We start from the raw sequence: 20,735 nt of genomic DNA on the forward strand, positions 1-20,735 counted from the left end.
TATTTGCCAGAATTCTGGCAGGATAGGTTTCTAAATTAATTGTGGATGTATATATTGTTATCTGGTGTTGTCATAATTCTATGTGCATTGTCTACATATGTGATCTTTGACATTTCTGCAAATCATTTCCACTGTGACCATTCTTTTGTGCACTACTATCGGGTTACCCCATTGATATAGAACTCCACGGACACGATGGCCTGGTTTACGGCTGTCGTAACTAACTTTCTTATCAGTGGAGGCGTGTTTTATCACTTTGTTTACTACTCCAGCCATGCACGGAGCTCACAGGTGCAGGAGGGCACGGAGAGGAGAACAATTATCTCAAAACCACCCATCACCATTGTTAGAGCAATGGCTGCGGTGACTTTGTGTTTATGCATGGAAATCTGACACATTTCAGGTGTGATACTGGCGCAGACAAGAAGGTGGTGCTTGTGGAACAGTTGCATGTGCAATAAGTTGTACTTATTGGAAATTGTAATGTACATTTGTTTCAAGGCAGGTACACACACTTCTGCCTGGTCCTGAAACATTGCAATATTCTGAATAAGTATCCCTACTCCACTCTGTCAAATGCCTTACACTGCCAAGCCCTCCCTTAAATGCAATTAAACTTGTCTATCAGAAAAGTAACCTTTGACCCATCAAAGAGTTACAAGGCTAGATTGGGAATTGTTATGGCTTCTATGATTTCTGAGTGCTTTATGGCTTGAACACAGGACCTCAGCAGAGCTCTGTCAATGTGTTATTACTGTAAGCAGCGGAGGCTGACGGAGGACTGACTGGCTTAGTAGGCTTTCAGAGAACTTAGCCAAAAATAGAAAATTGCTTTGGTGTTTAGCTAAAGCAATCACCCTTCACTTTCTGGGGCGGGTCAAAGGTGGAATGATGTGTTTCACTATAGATCCCTGGATCCCTGGAAGAAGGTGCTCAGGTTTGAAATATCAGCACCACATTTGTTGGTATCTTGTTCATTCATCTGGCCTATCGCTCAACTGTGAAACATGGAGAGGTTGTTGGGTGAGTACTGAGATGCATGGGCAACACTGCACATAGGCACAAGTAGAACACACAGATTCGGTGTCAGGCTAGGGAATAACCGTATAACTAACGAGCCGTGTATTAGTAACACGAGAATCACAGATAAGGAAGGATGTGCATTAACAGAGCTGTGGGGTCACTTCTGGATAGACAAATCATTTTTAAAAGCTTGGCAAAACACTGACAAACATGGTAATGCAGGTTACACACATGGACTATTTCTGAATTTTAGATTGAAAATTAAAAAAGCACATAAGATACCTAGCTATAACGATTCTGCCCTGCACCTATTGCCACCATTAAGTGCACGCCTTAAGTATGCTATGGAGTAAGAATAGTAATTTGGTGGGGATTGAACGTTTTAACAGGTTTGCATATTTGTACATAGATATTATTGTATGCTCTTCATTTTTAGAGTCCAGTTTTGGGGCCTTTAGTTTGGGGCTTTTATTTTTTAGGTCTTTTTTTTCTCTACACTGGACATATGCAGTGCTCCTGGAAACGAGCCCCATGGGTTTGTACAGCAGCAGGAGGTGTGGAGCCAGACCAGGTCTGGAATCTAAATGGAAGTAAATGGGGAAAAACCCATACAATGGAATCAGATTTCTTTATGGTGCTTGATTCACATGTTCATGCAGAGGATTGTGAAAACAACAGACTAGAATGATCATGATTTAAAAAGACAGAATTATGGAGAAAATACTTTTCAGTGCTGTTGTGAAACATGGAGGCCATGGAAATGAACTTACAAAGGTATACACATCTTCAATATGAAATCAGCTTCTGATGCTTCGGAAACCTGTTAAGCATTTAATTTAACTCATATTTTTTATTTCTCTTTTAAATTAATTTTTACAGTGTTTTAGAAGCGCTAACAATCTCATAAATGCAAAACGAGCATTTTATTAATACAAAACAGGCGTTAACCAGATGAGAGCGCAACATCAATTTCTGTCCCCTTTCGTTTGTGTTGGGGGTCGCTCTGAAGCTTACTGACGAATCCCATCGTGAATCGTGAACTGCGCAGCGTAGGACAGAGGAAGGGGTCAGGGTTGCGTTGCATTGGTGGAGCAGCACTTGACCGTCAGAGGAGTCAATGGCAGTGGTCTTCCCACTCCCCAATAGTCGTGTTTAATATAAAAGCGTGAGATAAGCAACTCATTGAAAATTGAGAACATCACATAGATAAATAGTCTTTATTATAAAAAAATAGCAAGAGATCTTGTGTGGGACAATCAGACAAGCATCAGCAGTTGTTGGTGGGAGAAGCCCTCAAGTGGCCACAGAGTTCACGCCGTCTATACCATCCTACCAATAACGTTCATCGAGGGGTGGAGCGGGAGGTGGCCCTAGCTCCACCCTCCTTCTGCTAAAGCCAACTGAGGACTTCCCTCAACTACAAGAGCTTCATCGCTACACATAGAAGTGCGATTGTTCATCTTGCTAACGATGACTAGAATATGGCTTGGTCCAAAAATCATGATTAGGAATGAGAAAACTTAGCAAGGTTGTGCTCTTCTCAGTGTAGAGCACGGTCCACAAACTTTGTATTGTCGGCCACTTGCGTCGGCATAGGCTAATGCTCCGGGGGATGCACAATCCAACGTTCATGGGGGTGCTGGGTGTGAGAGAAGGTGTAAGAAATGGGTCTCGCCAGGCTCTGTGCGTGTTGGCACTTCATATTTTACTTTACTGGAAGTGAACATTTTTTCAGGGGTGCAAGAAAACATCATGTGAGGGGGCAAAGGTTTCCAAGGGCTGGAAGTGTGACCTGCCATCCACCACCAAAAGAAACCACTGTGATATACTAAAGACAGGTCTGGAACAGCAGGTTGCACCTTTCCGTGAAGCACAGGTTGATGTGAAGTAGGGGGGAAAAACGACGACAAAGTAAATGGCACCCCTAAAAATGTAGCTTCCTAAAGCCACAGCCGGATCTTGGCATGAGCATCCTCCTCTCTATCCTTTGGGATCCACCAAAGTTAGCAGGATATCAGCTCAACAAGCCAGTTGGAAGCACAAAACGCCTTGAGAACAAGTTGCCATTTGTATGTCTTCTCTACGTAGAGCAGAAGCGGCCGCGCTTCGGCCTGAGGCCGCGGGGCACGCACATTTTGTAGGAAGAGCACATTCTCTCACTCCTCATTAAGACAAAGCCCTTTGTGCTACCCGCTACTGTCTTAAGGCACTTTAGAGAGCTGTTTCTTTGGCAATGGGAAGTAACAAATTAGCTAATAATCAGGCCGTGATCCCGACGTCCAGCAGAGACCGCACTGTCCACACTGCCCTGCCCTTCCAGACCCCCGCCCACACCCTGCCCTGCACGTATGCACTCCATCCCGCCGCCCACAATTGATCCAGTCATATGAGGAGGCTTGCAGCATTTGTGGCATACTAAGCCCATTGATAACTGGATCATGGTCCGGTTGCCTCAGCAACAGCTTTTCTTCTTTGCCGGTCACGTGACACTTGGCCTTTCACTGAAAAGGGCTGTGGAGAATTAAGGCATTTGCCAAGCGTATCTACACAAAATAAGTAAATATTCAGAGTGGTCAAGGCGTGACCAGCTTCACTGTTCTCCATCGCAGGAGTCCCTGAGTCTTTGCGGCTTTAAAGCTGAGAAGGGAACCATTTCTGTCTCAGTTCAAGGTTGCAACAGTCTGTTGGATCAGCAGCAACACTTATGCGTGGGCAGCATAGCAGCCACTGGCGCGTCTTCTGGTGTGCATAGTGTCTGTTGGCTCAGCAGCCTCAGTTTGTTGCACATTACATTTTGGTCCAACAGTCATTGATATATTTGTGTCACTGGGGTGGCATATTGCTTTCTGGCTCAGCAACCACATGCATGCTTCTTTTGGTTTGGGTGTTGATTGCTCCCTGGCCTAGCAGGCATAGATATGCCTCCCATAGTTAGAGTGCACTGCTATTTCACAAGGACATGTCACTCTAGAGTAGTGGTTTTACTCCCAGTTGACTCAGCAGTTTCTTTTCTGAGTTAGGGTATGTACTGCCTATAATCTCGGCCAAGAACTTGTTTTCCAGACTTAGGCATTTGTGGTTTGTTAGCAACAGACATACTTGTCTTGGGTAGGTTGTTTATTAATGTTGGCTAAGCAGCCAGGACCATTCTCTGGTGGTGGGTTATTGCCTTTTCTTTCAGCAGCGATAAACACGCTTCTATTGGGTGTGTGTGCTTTTTGTATTGCATTAGGACTAAACATTCAGGGGCATGCATGTCTTGGCTGGTTCTGTATTGCTTCTAGGCCTAGCAGCCATAAAAATAAATGTTTAAGTTGGGTTGTACTATTTTGCCAATTGGTTCAGCAGTATTGGTTGTGCTTGGGTAGGTAGAGTAATGTATTGCCTTTTGGCTCAGCAGCCATACTCATGCTTCCCTTAGTTGGTTTGTTTATTGCTTGTTTGCTTAGCAGCCATAGGTTGTGCTTGTCTAGGTGGAGTTATTTATTGAATTTTGTCTAGTCAGCCACTCTCATGCTTCCTTTAGTTGGTTTGTTTATTGCCTGTTGCCTTAGGAGCCATAGATGAGCTAAGCTAGGCGGGGTTATTTATCGCTTGTCGGCTCAGCAGCAACCGACATGTTTACCTTCTTTGAGTTGTATGCTTCCTGTTATATCAGTTGCCACTAAAATGCTTATCTCTGTTGGGTGTTTACTACCTGCTAGCTCTACTGCCACAGACCGGCATGTCTTGGTTGTATCATTTATTGCCTGCCAGCTCAGCAGTCATAGGCAGGCCTTGCCACAGGCAGGCTTGCCTTGGCTGGGTTGGTTGTTGCCTGTAGCTCAGAAGCCACAGGCATGCATTCGTGAGCAGGATGTTTATATTCTGTTGGCTTCACAGATACATTCATTGTCTTTGTTGGGTTGTTTAGGGACTGTTGGCTCAGCAGCTGCATGGTGTGCTTGCTCTCCATAAGGTGTGTTGCTGCTTGTACTGCAGGTGACCTGATCAGAGAGAGAGCTGGGAGAGTGTAAAGTGTCAGGAATAGGGTGGTGAACATTTCAGGCCATCAGAAAATAGTAAGGTACAAACTTTGACCCCAACTGCTTTATAAATGCACATGCACTTAGCTGTAATTCCTAATCAAAGCTTGCCTGTCTTTCCTCTTTGAGAAAACGTTACTCTTTTTAAATATGTTCTTGTCTAGGGTTGTCTGCCAAATTAGTTCTTGTTTTTTCCATGAAAAAGCAGACCAAGCTCTGTCCTCCTCAAACTCACATCAGATCCTTCAAAGGCCCCACCTTTACTAAAAGCCTAAAGCAAAATGTTCTTTTTGGGCACTTGTGTGTATATGATCTCTGGAAGCTGAAGTATCTTTTCTTTATAAAAATGAGGTGAGAAGGTCCTGGGAAGGAACGCAGAAACCATTAACATGTCCCACCAGATAGCTGGAAAGCTTAGCACACTGCGCTGGTAGACTCTACTTCATTCCATGGGCGTTTAGACCAGACTTCCCGGGGTGGCGAAAGTGACATCATGCACCCTTGGATTCCTGGTGACATCACCGGGTTGGTCTCTTGCCCCAGCTTTTGCTTCTCTAAAGTCTTGTACTTGCTGCTCAGGGCTAGGGTTGGGGTAAGGAGTGAAAAGTACACTGCCTGCTTGCTCCCAGTTCATGACTCTGCCTTCATGACACCTGAGACTAAGAGTGGAAAAGGCAGTGCTGGGGTATTAAAGTACAACCCAGGGATTGCAGGTACCCCTAGCTACCATTAACCAATGTCCATGTTGCAAGCTCCACCAGCAGCACCAAGATTAGCAACAGAAGAGGAAGCAAAACTTGTGGATGAACCAAAGAACGTAAACGCAGAGAAAACATAATATAACCAAGTGGAGAAGCCCCTTCAATTCTATTTCTTCACAACAAGCGGCAGACTGGTTTTCGTTTGACTGGAGTGGGGTTGAGGACGGCCCGCACTGCCTCCATGAAGACCTCTTTGATGCCATCCTGGTTCAGGGCTGAGCACTCCATGTATTTCACAGCATGGATCTGCTTGGCAAGGTTGGTCCCCTGTTGGGTGGTGATGGGCATCTGGTTCTGTTCCTTGAGCTTCTTCATGATGTCTGCATTATTTCGTAGATCTTTCTTGGTGCCCACCAGGAGGATGGGGACATCGGGGCAGTGATGGCCGACCTCTGGGTACCACTTGTGCTTCACATTCTCGTATGACGGGGGGCTGGCGATGGAGAAGCAGATGATGAAGACGTTGGTCTGGGGATAGGACAGAGTCCTTAGCCTGTCGTATTCCTCCTGGCCAGCTGTATCCCACAGGTTTAGGCTAATAGTCCTGCCGTCCACTGTGCTTTGGGCGCTGTAGTTGTCGAAGACAGTAGGAATGTACTCCTTTGGAAAAGCATTGGTGGTGTAGCAGATCAGAAGGCAAGTTTTCCCAACAGCGCCATCTCCCACCACCACACACTTAATGCTCTGCATCTCTTCTGGTGTGCCCTCTGTGCCGTGTCACCAACCTGTGGGAAGATCAACAGAGAGCAAACATTTAAACACTTGGTTAAAACAGCACACATCAACATATCCACCTAACCTACTTCTCGGTCTTCATCTCCCACCCACCCCATCCGATGCCTCTCTAGAGTAAAAAGCCATAGTCGGAAAACTTTGCTGAAGAATCTGAAGATTGAAGGCCCAACCACTACATTTATATTCTTATTTAGAGTGTTTGTGCACTACCTAGCATGGGGCATTGTGGACAAACCAGAGTTCTTTAACACCATGCGCGCTAGCGGAATTCCGCTAGCGCGCTGGGTTTTTCAAAAACGCACTTTACGTGACGAGCTGGGCTCATCATCAGCGTGCGAGCGGGCTACGCCATGACGAGCCCAGCTCGTCATGAGCGTCGAAGGGGTTATTATATTCAAACAACACCTTACATTCATTAAAGCATCTGGATGACATACAGCATCAGGTGAGGCATTACAATGATGGAGGTATTGATACAGAACACCAGCCTCCGTGCCTGAATTAAAGGAACATTGCTGCGGTATCCTTGAGTGAAATGAGGAAAAATGGGGCAGTCGGAGGTAAGTGATTGTGAAGGGGTGCAGACTGCACGCTTGCGGTCCCAGTGTGCTGAGGGGACCCTATAATGAAGCTTGTCACCCTAGGGCGAGTGAGGATTCTCATCCAAACACATCTAGTGCCCCACCTGTCCCTCTTCTCCCCCCTCCCCGTTTTGTTACCCTGTACACTGTGTTAGCTTACACATTTCAAAGTTGACATCTTTCTTGAATGTTGACATTTGACACACATCTGCTTGCATGCCTGTATGGATAATATTCTCTGAAATTACTTTTGCTTACATTTACATTTCTTCGTAGGTATATAATCTGAGCACTGATCATTCTGTACGAAAGCTAACATTCACTGCACAAAATGTTGATGTTTGTTATTGTTTGCTCTGCGACAGCTTTGTCCGGATAGAATCAATAATGACAGCCTGACTGAGACTTCGGCATGGCAACATGGATGACATTTATTATATAAACAACATCTATCCTTTGTTTAGTTAGAGGAGCATTTTGCTGCCACTGTCAAAGTCACCCCATGCAGAAATTTCAGCCACCTGAATCCTGTTAACCTCCTGAGAAGGATGGTGCCCAGCTCTAAACCAAGATGGGCTCCTAGACAAAACATACCCACTGGTGATTGGCGAGTTGGATCACCCTACAGGGATTCTGGCAGATTCACCCACCGTAGGCACACTAGAATAGGAAGCGCTAGGTAGGAGCACAAATATAATTGTATTTATATGCAAGCATATATTGTATGTAACAGCAAAATGGCTAAAATTTTCATTTTCTTTACCAATCTTGTGATGCCGATTACTCTGTTTAATTTCCTTCTATTGATATTTGCAGTGCATGTATTTTACACACAATTTGTATTGCTTCAATAAATATTGGAACGCCAATTCGAGTGTTTCTTGTGTCTATCTTTGGGCATGCACGAATAACCATTTATCGGAGCCTACTGGTGTTTCTTTTGGAGGCCATCAATTGTCCATATTAGATACTGTTTGCAGTACTGGTGATGCTCCCATAAATTAAGCAGAGTTAACTTAATTTGTAGCCTCCAATTGCAAATTCCTTCATATTTAGAGAGCATTTTAACATTTTCAATGTACACATATTGTTACACATATGTTTGCCTAATTAATCAGCCAAAATTATTTATTTGGCTAAACAGTTGCAGACCCCTGAGTAGGCATTGCGGACCCGCAAGGGTCCAGTTAGGAAGTGCTGCCCTATACAATAGAAGGACATATGGAGGTATACACCTACGTCATAGAAGAAGGACTCGCTCCAGTGCTCAAAACCCTAAGCCACAAGAGGGCTAATGTGGCAAGCACCTACAGCTACAGCAATAGGACTGGTTCAAGGGCTCAAAACCCCAGGCCATAGAAAGGCTAGTTAGTCAAACACATAGAGATATAGAAATAGGACTGGTCAAAGCACTCAAAACCACAGGCCATAAAAAGGCTAGCGCGTCAAACACCTAGAGATATAGAAATAGGACTGGATCAGCGCTCAAACCCCAGGCCAAAGAAAGGCTAGAGTGAACTATAGAAATAGGACTGGTTCAAGCGCTCAAGACCCCAGGCCATAAAAAGGGTAGCGCGTCAAACACATAGCGCTACAGAAATAGGACTGATTCAGGAGCTCAAAACCACAGGTCATAAAAAGGCTAGCGCGTCAAACACATAAAGCTATAGAAATAGAACAGGCTAAAGCCCCTATAAACCCAGGTCATAAAAAAGCTAGCGCGTCAAACACCTAGAGCTATAGAAATAGGACCCGGATCAAGCGCTCAAACCCCAGGCCATAGAAAGGGCAGAATGAACTATAGGAATAGGACTGGTTTAAGCGCTCAAAACCCCAGGCTATAAAAAGGGTAGCGTGTTAAACATATAGCACTATAGAAATAGGACTGGTTCAGGCGCTCAAAACCACAGGTCATAAAAAGGCTAGCGCGTCAAACACATAAAGCAATAGAAATAGGACTGGCTAAAGCGCTCATAAACCTAGGTCATGAAAAGGCTAGCGCGTCAAACACCTAGAGCTATAGAAATAGGACTGGTTCAGGCGCTCAAAACCACAGGTCATAAAAAGGCTAGTGCATCAAACACATAAAGCTATGGAAATAGGACTGGCTAAAGCGCTCATAAACCCAGGTCATAAAAAGGCTAGCGCGTCAAACACATAGCGCTATAGAAATAGGACTGGTTCAGGCGCTCAAAACCCCAGGCCGTAAAAAGGCTAGTGCGTCAAACACATAGCACTATAGAAATAGGACTGGTTCAGGCACTCAAAACCCCAGGCCATAAAAAGGCTAGCATGTCAAACACATAGAGCTATAGAAATAGTACTGGTTCATACGCTCAAAACCACAGGGCATAAAAAGGCTAGCGCTTCAAACACCTAGATCTATAGAAATTGGACTGGCTCAAGCAATCAAACCCAAGTAATAAAAAGGCTAGTGCATCAAACATCTAGAGCTATAGAAATAGGACTAACTCAAGCGCTCATAAACCCAGGTCATAAATAGGCTAGTGCATCAAACACCTAGAGCTATAGAAATAGGACTAACTCAAGCGCTCAAAACCCCAGGTCATAAAAAGGCTAGTGCATCAAACACCTAGAGCTATAGAAATTGGACTGGTTCAGGAGCTCATAAACCCAGGTCATAAAAAGGCTAGGGCGTCAAACAGCTAGAGCTATAGAAATTGGACTGGTTCAGGAGCTCAAAACCACAGGTCATAAAAAGGCTAGCGCGTCAAACACATAGCGCTATAGAACTAAGACTGGCTAAAGCGCTCATAAATCCAGGTCATAAAAAGGCTAGCGCATTAAACAGCTAGAGCTATAGAAATAGGACTGGTTCAGGCACTCAAAACCACAGGTCATTAAAAGGCTAGCTCGTCAACCACATAGTGCTATAGAAATAGGACTGGTTCAGGCGCTCAAAACCACTGGTCATAAAAAGGCTAGTGCGTCAAACACCTAGAGCTATAGAAATAGGACTGGCTCAGATGCTCATAAACCCAGGTCATAAAAAGGCTAGCGCATCAAACACATAGTGCTATAGAAATAGGACTGGCTCAAGTGCTCATAAACCCAGGTCATAAAAAGGCTAGAGCATCAAACACCTAGAGTTATTGAAATAGGACTGGTTCAGGCACTCAAAACCCCAGGTCATAAAAAGGCTAGTGCATCAAACATCTAGAGCTATAGAAATAGGACTGGCTCAGACGCTCATAAACCCAGGACATAAAAAGGCTAGCGCGTCAAACACATAGCGCTATAGAAATAGGACTGGTGCTAGTGGTATGAGCCACAGTCTAGAGAAGGATCAGTGTGGCCTGCACCACACCCACAGAAATAGGACACGTTTGTACATTCGAAGCTCCAGGTCACAGGAGGGTTCTTCCATAGTTGTCTAGTGCATGACGTAACCTGGCCGCCACCCTCCCCACCCGCACATGGCTGAGTGATGTCAAACATTTTGTAGGCCCTGAAATCATGCAATGCTGAATTAAGTAATTTGTTTGGCTGCTATCCAGGCACAACAGAAACGTGCTTTCCCTGCTCACATCTGGCTGAAATTAACATAGGGAAGAGCCCACATCAAGAAGCAATTAACAGCATGGAAACGGTCATAAAAGGCCCAAACGCAAAGTTACTCCACCCAGACAAGTGACAAAAAGCATTCCCTTCAAAAACTATAATTTATCTCAGAACCAATAAAATGACATCTTGCCCATTACAGAACCAAAACGCAGCCAATCCGAAACATAGAGGTATTTCGTAGACACAAAGTACGCACAATGCACTACCACTCTCAAATACACAAAAAGCTTGCTAGCGGCAAACCGTGGCAGCCATAGAGCAGAATACAATGCTGCCTAATAAAATTCTTCTATACCTATGTGCTTTGGAAAGAGAATGCAGAAAAGTGTTTCCCATTTGTATAGTGCTTTCTATCTCTAGTATGGCATTGCAGCGCTTTCTTAGTCTGGGCACAATTTAGTGAGCTCATGGCAGTGGCTCCCAATCTTTTTCGACCTGCGGCTCCCTTGACTTATTGGCCTTTGGCCCTTGCTCCCCCTTATGTCATTTTAATTTTATTTGGGTGGGTGGGATATAAGCCCAGCCTCAGCTCACTACCTTAGGATCTCTTGGAGCAGATGTTTAAGTTACCCTAGTAAAGCTCCATATGTAGTTCCTTTTTTTGAAGGAGCCAAGGAAGGAGATTTCCCAGATGTTTCTCGGTAGGAAATTGTGGGAAAGCAGACTTTTTGCCTTTTGAACCGAGTTCCATCCAGGGAGGGTTAGGGAGTTTATTTTTGCTCCTTAGATACTGTCTGAGTTATATAGCATGGGGTAAGCCCGTGAATACATTTGAAGAAATGGCAAACTATTCTGGCCCTCCATAACATGGTCTCTTCCTCCCGAGAGCAAATGGACAACAGCATTTGGAGGTCTTTGGAGAGTGTCGACTCAATGCAGGAAAACTAGCAGATAATTAATTCCAGTAGTAGTAGGGGATTTCTCTAGAAGCCGTTAACAACGATAGTGGCTTCAAGTAGGAGTATAAAACATGAGCACAATGAAGTGAGTTATACACATCTGGCTGATTTAGCCTTTCTGTAGCAATGATAAGAGACAGACAAAAGGACAAGCCCCGTCTAGAAACGTCTTCACCTTTAACAATATAAACTGCAGTCCCACCAACCATCCGCTGAACAGCAGTATTCTAGAAGGACATATTAAATTGGTGACACAAAGTAAGGGTTGGGTTATATACACGAAATAATATACATAAACATATAAGTACCTGGAGGTAAAGATCTGGTATTAAAAACTTTATATAAGGAAAGGAACTAAATAAATCCTTACCCTGTCCAGACATGCGTGAAAGGGGGGAGTGAACATGGGTCAAAGCATCTCTCCCGCAAAGCACAGATGGAGTGTGATCACAGGTCAAGGTAGGCTCTGGGCCCAGAGACATCCAGATGAGGTTGGCCCAGGGTGATTCAGCCGTAGAAGGGCGCCTCTGGGATGCTCAAACGTGAGGAGTGTCTTTCTCTCACGTCCTTGTAAGCTGACAAGTTGCTGGCTCTGGAGTTCACACTTCTGGAGAAGGGTGGCTCAATGGTTAGAGCGGCAGACCCTGATGCAGAGGTCTGGCCCGGGACCAGGGTTCAATTCCCCGCCTCGGCGGGTCTTGGGCTCAATTTCCTCGGACCTGATAATTCTCGCCTCGGTGCCTATTCTAATCATGGGTTCCACTCCGCAACTCTGGGCAATAGCTTGCTTAATCTCCACAACGGCCCCAACAGCACTGGGATGCCTGGCTTCACCTTGGGGGTGCCCAGGAGTGGTTGCCTCACAGGGAAAGCCAGGATGGGTTCCACAGCGGTATGCGTTACAGCACCAGGACACCCCAGTTGGGGTATTAGTGCGCTTTACAAGTACAAATTATAATTGCAATTACAATTACTTCTGGAGGTTCCTCACACGTCTAGGTTGGCTCCGGGGTGCTCTCATCTGGTCGCTGGCTCTAGGGGGGTTCACACTTCGGGGGTGCCTCTTCTGTGCTTGGCCACGCCTTGCAGCCTTTTCTCTTGCACATGCCCCTTGCACAGCCTGACTCTGGTTAGCAATACGTCACGCACTTAAGTGTGTTTCAGTTCCTCATGCAGCCCTTCAGCATTCCCGGACGTACCCTGACGCCCATCCATGTGGAAACCTCTCAGCACGGGAAACGGGAAGCAGCGCCGTAAAAGTGAAGCTTCTCTATTGCATTGAAGCGTGTTACGCACTCGGCCAAACCATGATGCAGACACCGACAGGTGGGTATTCCGTAACCCCCACCATGACACTGCCAAATGGTTTACTCGGGCCTGCAAATAGTTATTTTGACCTCAGCATGCACGGATAGTGAACTATTAAAGGGCTGGTGTTAAAATACACTGCACATTGTCTTTAAAAGACGTCAAACGTCAAAGAAAAGGGTGAAGGGCTGTTCTGACACTATGTTGGGGTGCACTGAGGTCATAAATAACTAAGGCTCTGGAAATAAGCGAGAAACAATTGTAGATAATTACATTGGTTGTTTTTTCTCAGAACTATGGAGCCACAGCAAAGTAAATGTCAAAATCAAATTTTCTGTTCGTAGAAGAAACTGGTAGATACAATGTGTATGTAATCAAGGGATAAATCAAAGAACACAATATGTAATTGTTGTAAATGAAGTAGTATGAAGCAGAGGTGAGTACGAACGTCTTTATTCTGTCATTCACTCTCAGTAACTGACAGGTTGATCAACATTCCAAGGTGAACTCTTCAGGGAAATACCAAGACAGCGGAGAAGCAGGGGAGAGTGGAAGGTACCAAGTGGGAGAGGGAGAAAGAGAGACAGGGGAGAAGGGCCAGGGGAGAGGGGAGGAAGATTACAACAGTAATGGCATGTAATGCTCATCTGGAGATGATTTAGTTCCCATAACATGTAAGATCATCGTAAGCATAGTGTGTAAAAATGCATGCGTTATTTCTGTGAAAAGGGTATACATCTGGTAGCACGCGGACCCAAAACAGTCACTTTGTGAACACAGGACCCTCTGACTCCTGCTGTGTTTACCTGCTTGTGCACCCACGCCCGTCACATATCTTACTACTGTCTGTCAGAATTCATCACGAAGCCTGCAGTGAATCAGTGGGTCACTCCATTTATAAAACCGAGCAGAAATGACACGTGCATTTTTACACAATATGCTAACGATGATCAGACATGTTATGGGAACTAAGGGCCAGATGTAGGAAGCCTACTACCGGTCGGCATTCAGCCGTTACCGACCGGTAATAGGATTTTCTGATGTAGGGGCCGAAATTAAGGATTCAGTAATTTACCGAATCGGTAATTAAGGAATCGGTAAATTACCGATTTCTTAAATACCGATTCAGAAATTACTGAGGGCCAGATGTAGGTCGGTCGGTAACGGACGAAAATCGGTATTTTCGACCGTTACCGTCCGGTTTACATGATTTGGCATGTAGGGGGGCAATATTTTACCAAATCTGTAAAATTACCGATTCGGTAATTTTACCGATTCGGTAAAATAAAACATCGGTAAATTTACCGATTTGAAGCCACCCATATGTAGGTGGGACTCTTCAGAGTCCCAGGAGCCTTAACGAATCGGTATTTTACCATCAAAACCAATTTGATGGTAAAATACCGATTCCGGTGTGCATGCACATGTGTGCATGCACACCTATGTCATGTGACAGGCAGACCTGCCCTTAGGGCAGGTATGCCTGTCACATGGCACCTGTGCCTGTTTTGGGGGTGCCAGAGGGTGTCAAAGTGACACCCCCTGCACCCTTGTGAATTCATTAATTACCGATTCGGTAAATACCGAATCGGTAATGCCTAATCATTCCTATGGGCTTCAAAGCCCATAGGAATGAATGGGCATTACCGATTCGGTATTTACCGAATCGGTAATTAATGAATTGTTAAGGATTCGGTAACGAATCCAGATGTTGGAACCTACATCCCATTTACCGATTTTGAAATACCGAATCGGTAAAATTCGGTATTTCAAAATCGGTAAATGGGATTTACCTACATCTGGCCCTGAATTCCTAATGTAGGGAGCACTTAAATGAGTGCTTATCCCATGTTAGGATTCGTTATTTACCACCAACTATAAGTTGGTGGTAAATAACTGGAAAAAAAACAAAAAGCTATTTTATGCAAATTGCTTCAGTGCCATGTTGCAGACAAGGGCATGTATGTCTGCAACATGTGCACCCATACACAATTGAGGGGTGCAATAGGGTGTCAAAGTGACACCCTGCCACGCTTCTATGTTTATCCCAATTACCGAATCAGTATTTACCGATTCGGTAATTGCCATTCATTCCTATGGGCCTCCAGGCCCCTAGGAATGAATGGCAATTACCGAATCGGTAAATACCGATTTTTACAGATTCAGTAAAATTTACCGAAAAATTACCTACATACTATTTACCTATTCTTAAATACCGGATCGGTAAAATTCAGTATTTAAGAATAGGTAAATAGTATTTACCTACATCTGGCCCTATATCATCTCCAGGTGAGAATTACATGTCATTGCATATTTTGATGTATCGGCCCCTGTAGGAAAGCGGGCTGATCCGCAGCAGACATGTCTCTCACTGAGCCATCTTGCCAGGTATTTACATTCTGTCCTTTTGGTGTTGTCACTTTCAATGGCAGCATCCCATATCCGTCAGTTCACCAAAATGCCAGGGGTAGTGGAAGTGATGCTATCCACCCTGTGACCCCCTCCAATTACATCATAGGAGGAGATGTCACATGACCGTTGAACCTGATGACATCAGAGGAAGTTACACCACTAAAGGTATTTAAAAAACTGTAACATAGGTTGAAGATTAATACAATAACTAGGAAGTTACTAACACTGATAAAATCTAGTCAATTTACTACCAGTATATCAGGTAAGGTGCTTCCGTGATAAGTCTTCGTGCAGCAATTGCCTGTGGGCAGGTGGTGAATATTTTAACACATGAGTCAGAGATATATGTGACCTATGCCTTCAACTGTGGTATATGGTGGCTTAACAGATGAATGCGTAGGAGCCTGTGTTCTACCTCCTGATCACAGGTTCAAACCCCAGTGGGTCCACTCAGCCTTTCATCCTTCTGAGGTTGATCAAATGGATACCATTGAGTTGGGTAACAATAAACATCTGTCATTCAGCGCCAAGAAACTCACGGGTTAATGTGCACTTGAAAAATAAACATGTTATCTTTTATACATAAGAAAATAGATTGCAAAAGCCAGACCCACGGCGGCGCAGCAATGGCGGTCCACCGTTTTGCCTATTATGACGTTCACCGTCATATCTGTGGTGGACCACTGCCTGCGCCAGGGAACAGTTGTTTCCTGGAGGTGGCGCAATGCACCACAACGCAATACGCCAAGCGGGGACTGGCTCAGTCCCACAAAGGAGGCCCTACAGGGCCCCCATGTGCGCCCCGCCATGGACCTCCTGTCTGTGTCCCCACAAAATCCCAGCACAAAATGGACGTCCATGCCGTGCTGGAACTTTTTTGCCGTTCACATTGCGGTGCCTGTTTTCCAGTGACCACCATGGGTAGAGAAAAGGACTGCCTGCCATATTATGAGCTGAACTCTTTCAACTCCTAATATGGCGGGCGGTCCTTGGGCAGGTTTGGCGCAGCTGTGCCGGCGACGAGCCGGCGCAACTGCATCAAACCGGTAATCGGGCCCTTAGACTAAACAATAAATGCTCAACCACACCAAAGAGCCATGTAGGATACTTGGCATTCAGTGTGCAGTGCAATATTACCCAATGCACTTAGTTAATCAATGTTAACTGCCCAGTTACCACTGACTGCCCCAGGAACTGAAAAAGAAGATTTACATGGGTCCAAACATCTGTGACAATGCCCCCAAACACTGACCTACAGCACCACTTGTAATTCCATATGGGGACTCTCAGAGCACTTACTTTGCACTTTAGTCCTGACCAGTAACCCTACTGATTTCCAAGCACTGAAACACATACTCTACAAATGCATCTCTAGGACTAACATAAGATTTCAGGTCCTAAGCACACCTTGCAACACCCTAGGTTTGTGTTTACCCCTGTAATGCCTTCTGTGGCACGTGCCACTGGTAGAGCTCGAGTGATCCTATTAAACTCTCAGTCCTGAACTCAGTGATAAATGGAAAGAAATTCCAGGACTGGAAAAGTCATGCATTTGGCTTCACATGGTCCCCTGTGCACCTTATTCCTGATCTGCAGCAGGCCGGGCTATTCCATCACTGACAAGCAGAGCTTTCTGGGGGCGCCTCAGTCCTGACCCATTGCACCCCCCATACTCCGGAACTGAGGACCAGGCTTGGCTCTGCTCATGCACTTCAGTTCGGATCATATTTATATTTACAATACAAAAATCCCTGAAACCAATCAGACAGTTAGTAACAGGGATCCATGATACACCTTTCCTTGTGCCAGGACTGGCACGTGCTCCCTACACCCACACCCTGCAGTGCACACCCTTCCTACCAGCTCAGAGAGGATCACTCAGCCACACTGCTGCCTCGGGCATCAGGGCAGGGGCGTTTGAAAAGCTTGTGCTTTCCAAATCATAAATGTTATAATGTCACACAAGGGCTCTAAAGCTCCCCTGACTGGAGCCTGGAAAAAGTATGTCTTTGCCACATGAATAGTTCACCAGGGTTATATCTAGGGCCTACCCTGTCAACTTTTGTTTTAAAGGAATGCACGGCTGCCTTCAGGGAACACCAGGGCAAAAGGATACTCCTGCTGTTCACCAGGAGCAGCAGGTGCCCTCTCTTACAGGCACCAGCAGGGGGCGCTGTGGGCAATGTACAAGGTGAACAGAGCTCTCCCAGCCCTCTTTTCCCTCTTCTCCTAGTGCTGCCGCCTCCGAGACCAGGGGTCGCAAGGATAGTGCCAGGGGTCCCAAGGATAGTGCCAGGGGTCACAAGGATAGTGCCAGGGGTCCCAAGGATAGTGCCAGGGGACCCAAGGGTAGTGCCAGGGGTCACAAGGATAGTGCCAGGGGTCGCAAGGATAGTGCCAGGGGTCGCAAGGATAGTGCCAGGGGTCGCAAGGATAGTGCCAGGGGTCACAAGGATAGTGCCAGGGGTCGCAAGGATAGTGCCAGGGGTCGCAAGGATAGTGCCAGGGGTCGCAAGGATAGTGCCAGGGGTCGCAAGGATAGTGCCAGGGGTCGCAAGGATAGTGCCAGGGGTCGCAAGGATAGTGCCAGGGTTCCCAAGGATAGTGCCAGGGGTCGCAAGGATAGTGCCAGGGGTCGCAAGGATAGTGCCAGGGGTCACAAGGATAGTGCCAGGGGTCGCAAGGATAGTGCCAGGGTTCCCAAGGATAGTGCCAGGGTTCCCAAGGATAGTGCCAGGGTTCCCAAGGATAGTGCCAGGGTTCCCAAGGATAGTGCCAGGGGTCACAAGGATAGTGCCAGGGGTCGCAAGGATAGTGAGACTTGTGAGGGCAGGTGAGATGTGATCGAACTGTTTGGGTCCTATGAGGAGCCTGGCAGTCGCATTGGGAACAACTCTTAGGGGGGGGCAAGGTGACTTTTTGGAGTTCCTGTGATGTTGGAGTTGACGTAGTCAAGTTTTGAGATGACTAGTGATTGCAGTAGGGTCTTAAGATCACCAGGGGGAATGACAAGTTTTTGTCGAGGGTAATGCCCAAGGACTTTACAGAGTTGGAAAGTGAAAGAGAACAGTTAGGTGCGTCCAGATTCTTGAGCCATTCTTGGATTTGTAGTAGTTTCTTTTTTGGGTTGGGGAGTAGTAGTTCAGTTTTGTTTGGGTTCAGCCTTAGGTGGTTGGTGTTTAGCCATGTTTGTATCTTAGAGTGGTGTTCAGATGCTGGATGTCCCTGGGTGATTTAATTTTGTATTAGAACACTGGAATGTTGAGCGCTCCATTGAAGACAATAGAGTCCCTCGGGCTTCTAATGGCCAGTAGAAGCCCAGATCATCGACATTCCAATGTTTGTCAGTCACAGCAACAGCTGTAAAAAAGGCCCCCTCGAGCCTTAGGGAATTTCCAACCCCCTCGGGCTCCATGAGGCTTTTTTATTTTTTTTTACAAATTAGAACATTCTGCCCTCTAGGGATTGAATGTTCTAATAGTCTTAGTACCCTCCGTAGCGGGCTCTACCGGCCATTCGGCTCGGGCATTTAACGCTGAAGCAGGCCTTTAGCGGCCGGTAGAGTCCGCTATGGCGGGCTCTAAGGCTATAGTAGATTTGAGTGTCGTCGGCATATAGGTGATAGTTGACCCCTGCTTGGTTCAGAATAACTGTGAAGGGTTCCATGAAGAGATTTAATAGGGCAGGAGAGAGAATTAGGCCTTGAGGTACACCTTCTGGAACTAGGGTAGGCTTCAAGAGACAGCTGTTAATTTGTATTTGTTGAAATCGATTTTACAGATAGGAAGTGAACCATTTCAGGACTGTACCATTGATACCAGTGAGTGTCTCGAGTAAAGCTGCCTGATTGACCGTATCAAAAGCAGCAGATAAATCAAGTAGGATTAGGAGGCAGGAGTCGCCTTCATCTAGGGATCTGTGAATGTCATTTGATATATTGAGCACAGCGGGTTTCTGAATCCTGATTGGATTGTGTTCTGAAGGTTACATTTGTCTATGTGTTGGTTGAGCTGTAGCAGGACACACTTCTCCATCGTTTTGGCTAGGAATGAAAGGTTGGTGATAGGTCTGAGGGTATTGAGGTCATTGGGGTCTGCCCCCGTTTTTTTGAGAATGGGTGTGACTTGGACAAGTCGGAGGGAGTCAGGTACATGGCCTGATGAGACGTGTTGAGGATTTTGGTTCAATACGGGGAGATGATGCGGTTGAGGTTCTGTACTAGGGAGGAGGGGAGGGGACAGAAGTGTGGGACGTCGGCTTCAAGTGCACAATAATATTGAAGACGTCCCCTTCTGTCATAGGACTGAAGTCCTGGAAATTCACAAGTAAATCACTCCTGCCCCATCAGAGACACATGTTGTGAATTATGCAGTAGGATTCATACCTATGTCAGGAGTAAGACACCAAAACGCTTGGTGAACCAGCACCCGCGTTTCACAAACTGTACCATATTCATCCTTCCCACACCCACCTCCCTTGCTCCCACGAACACCCGCCGGGTGGCTCGCTGTGCACCACAGCGCCCCCTGCAAAGTGCTCCGTTTAGGGTCTATTTCAGGACACTAATTGTGCACTCTTTTTACCTCCTTGGAACAGCATTTCCTGTTAGAGATTCCCAGAAGAAGAACAAGGAAAACATCGGAAACAAAAATAAAGTGAAGCTGTGGTTTATGTTATTCTGCGACTGCTGAGACTGGTATGCGCCAGTCTGCCAAAGACTGACAGTTCTCAAAGCTCTTTTATCATCACAGACGCGATCTGTCTTTTAGTATTAAATCTTTTATTGGGTAGAAAATAATCACACTGCACCTCGCAAAACGTATCAGTGCCGACCCCGAGGGTAGGCAGTCTAGGCCGGAGGCATTGCTTACGCCTAACATGGTAATACTAGACATTCTTAGTTAACACAGCAAGCCGCCTACAACCCATCCGGGCCGGCCGCGTCAAAAGAGGTGCTCAAGAGGTGCAAGCGGAGCCCCTCCAGGATTTCAGGGGGTACATAAGGGCGTTAGGGAGGCCTAGTAGGATATAGGCTGGGAAACGGGGTAGCTGTGTATCTAGGTGGGAGTCAATTAAATCTAGAATGGGGGTCCAGTACGGACGGAGCTTGTCGCAGCTCCACAGCAAATGCTCCAGAGTCCCCAGTTCCCCACAATCCCGCGATCTGTCTTTTGCTGACAAATTCACATTAAATGTGAAATTATTCAGCACTGTTTCTCAAAACTAAATTTTAAAAAAATTAAAATTGGTGATTTCTGAGTGAAGATTTGCAAACCTCTGTCTTCTACATGTACAGTGAATTTAGGGGGTATACACTCTAGTAAAAGGGGGGAGTTGCTGTGGTTCCTGATGATCTTGGGTATGCTTCTGTTTTTATAGTTCACATCAGTGCCTCGCGATAAGAAA

At 45.8% G+C, this 20,735-nt stretch overlaps 1 protein-coding gene across 1 annotated transcript in view; it reads right to left on the bottom strand.

Annotated features, from left to right (window-relative positions):
• Window positions 1-1,853: 1,853 nt before the first annotated feature.
• Window positions 1,854-20,735, bottom strand: part of LOC147668217 (rho-related GTP-binding protein RhoG-like) — an 88,421-nt gene continuing 69,539 nt past the window's right edge. Inside the window, exon 2 of the mRNA XM_086948694.1 lies at window positions 1,854-6,534. Coding sequence (XP_086804820.1) covers window positions 5,924-6,499 — 576 coding nt within the window. The 5' untranslated portion in view covers window positions 6,500-6,534 and the 3' untranslated portion in view covers window positions 1,854-5,923. The remainder of the gene's footprint in view (window positions 6,535-20,735) is intronic.

Source organism: Lissotriton vulgaris, unplaced genomic scaffold (assembly GCF_964263255.1).
Source record: "Lissotriton vulgaris unplaced genomic scaffold, aLisVul1.2 SCAFFOLD_3746, whole genome shotgun sequence".
Classification (NCBI taxonomy): Eukaryota; Metazoa; Chordata; class Amphibia; order Caudata; family Salamandridae; genus Lissotriton; species Lissotriton vulgaris.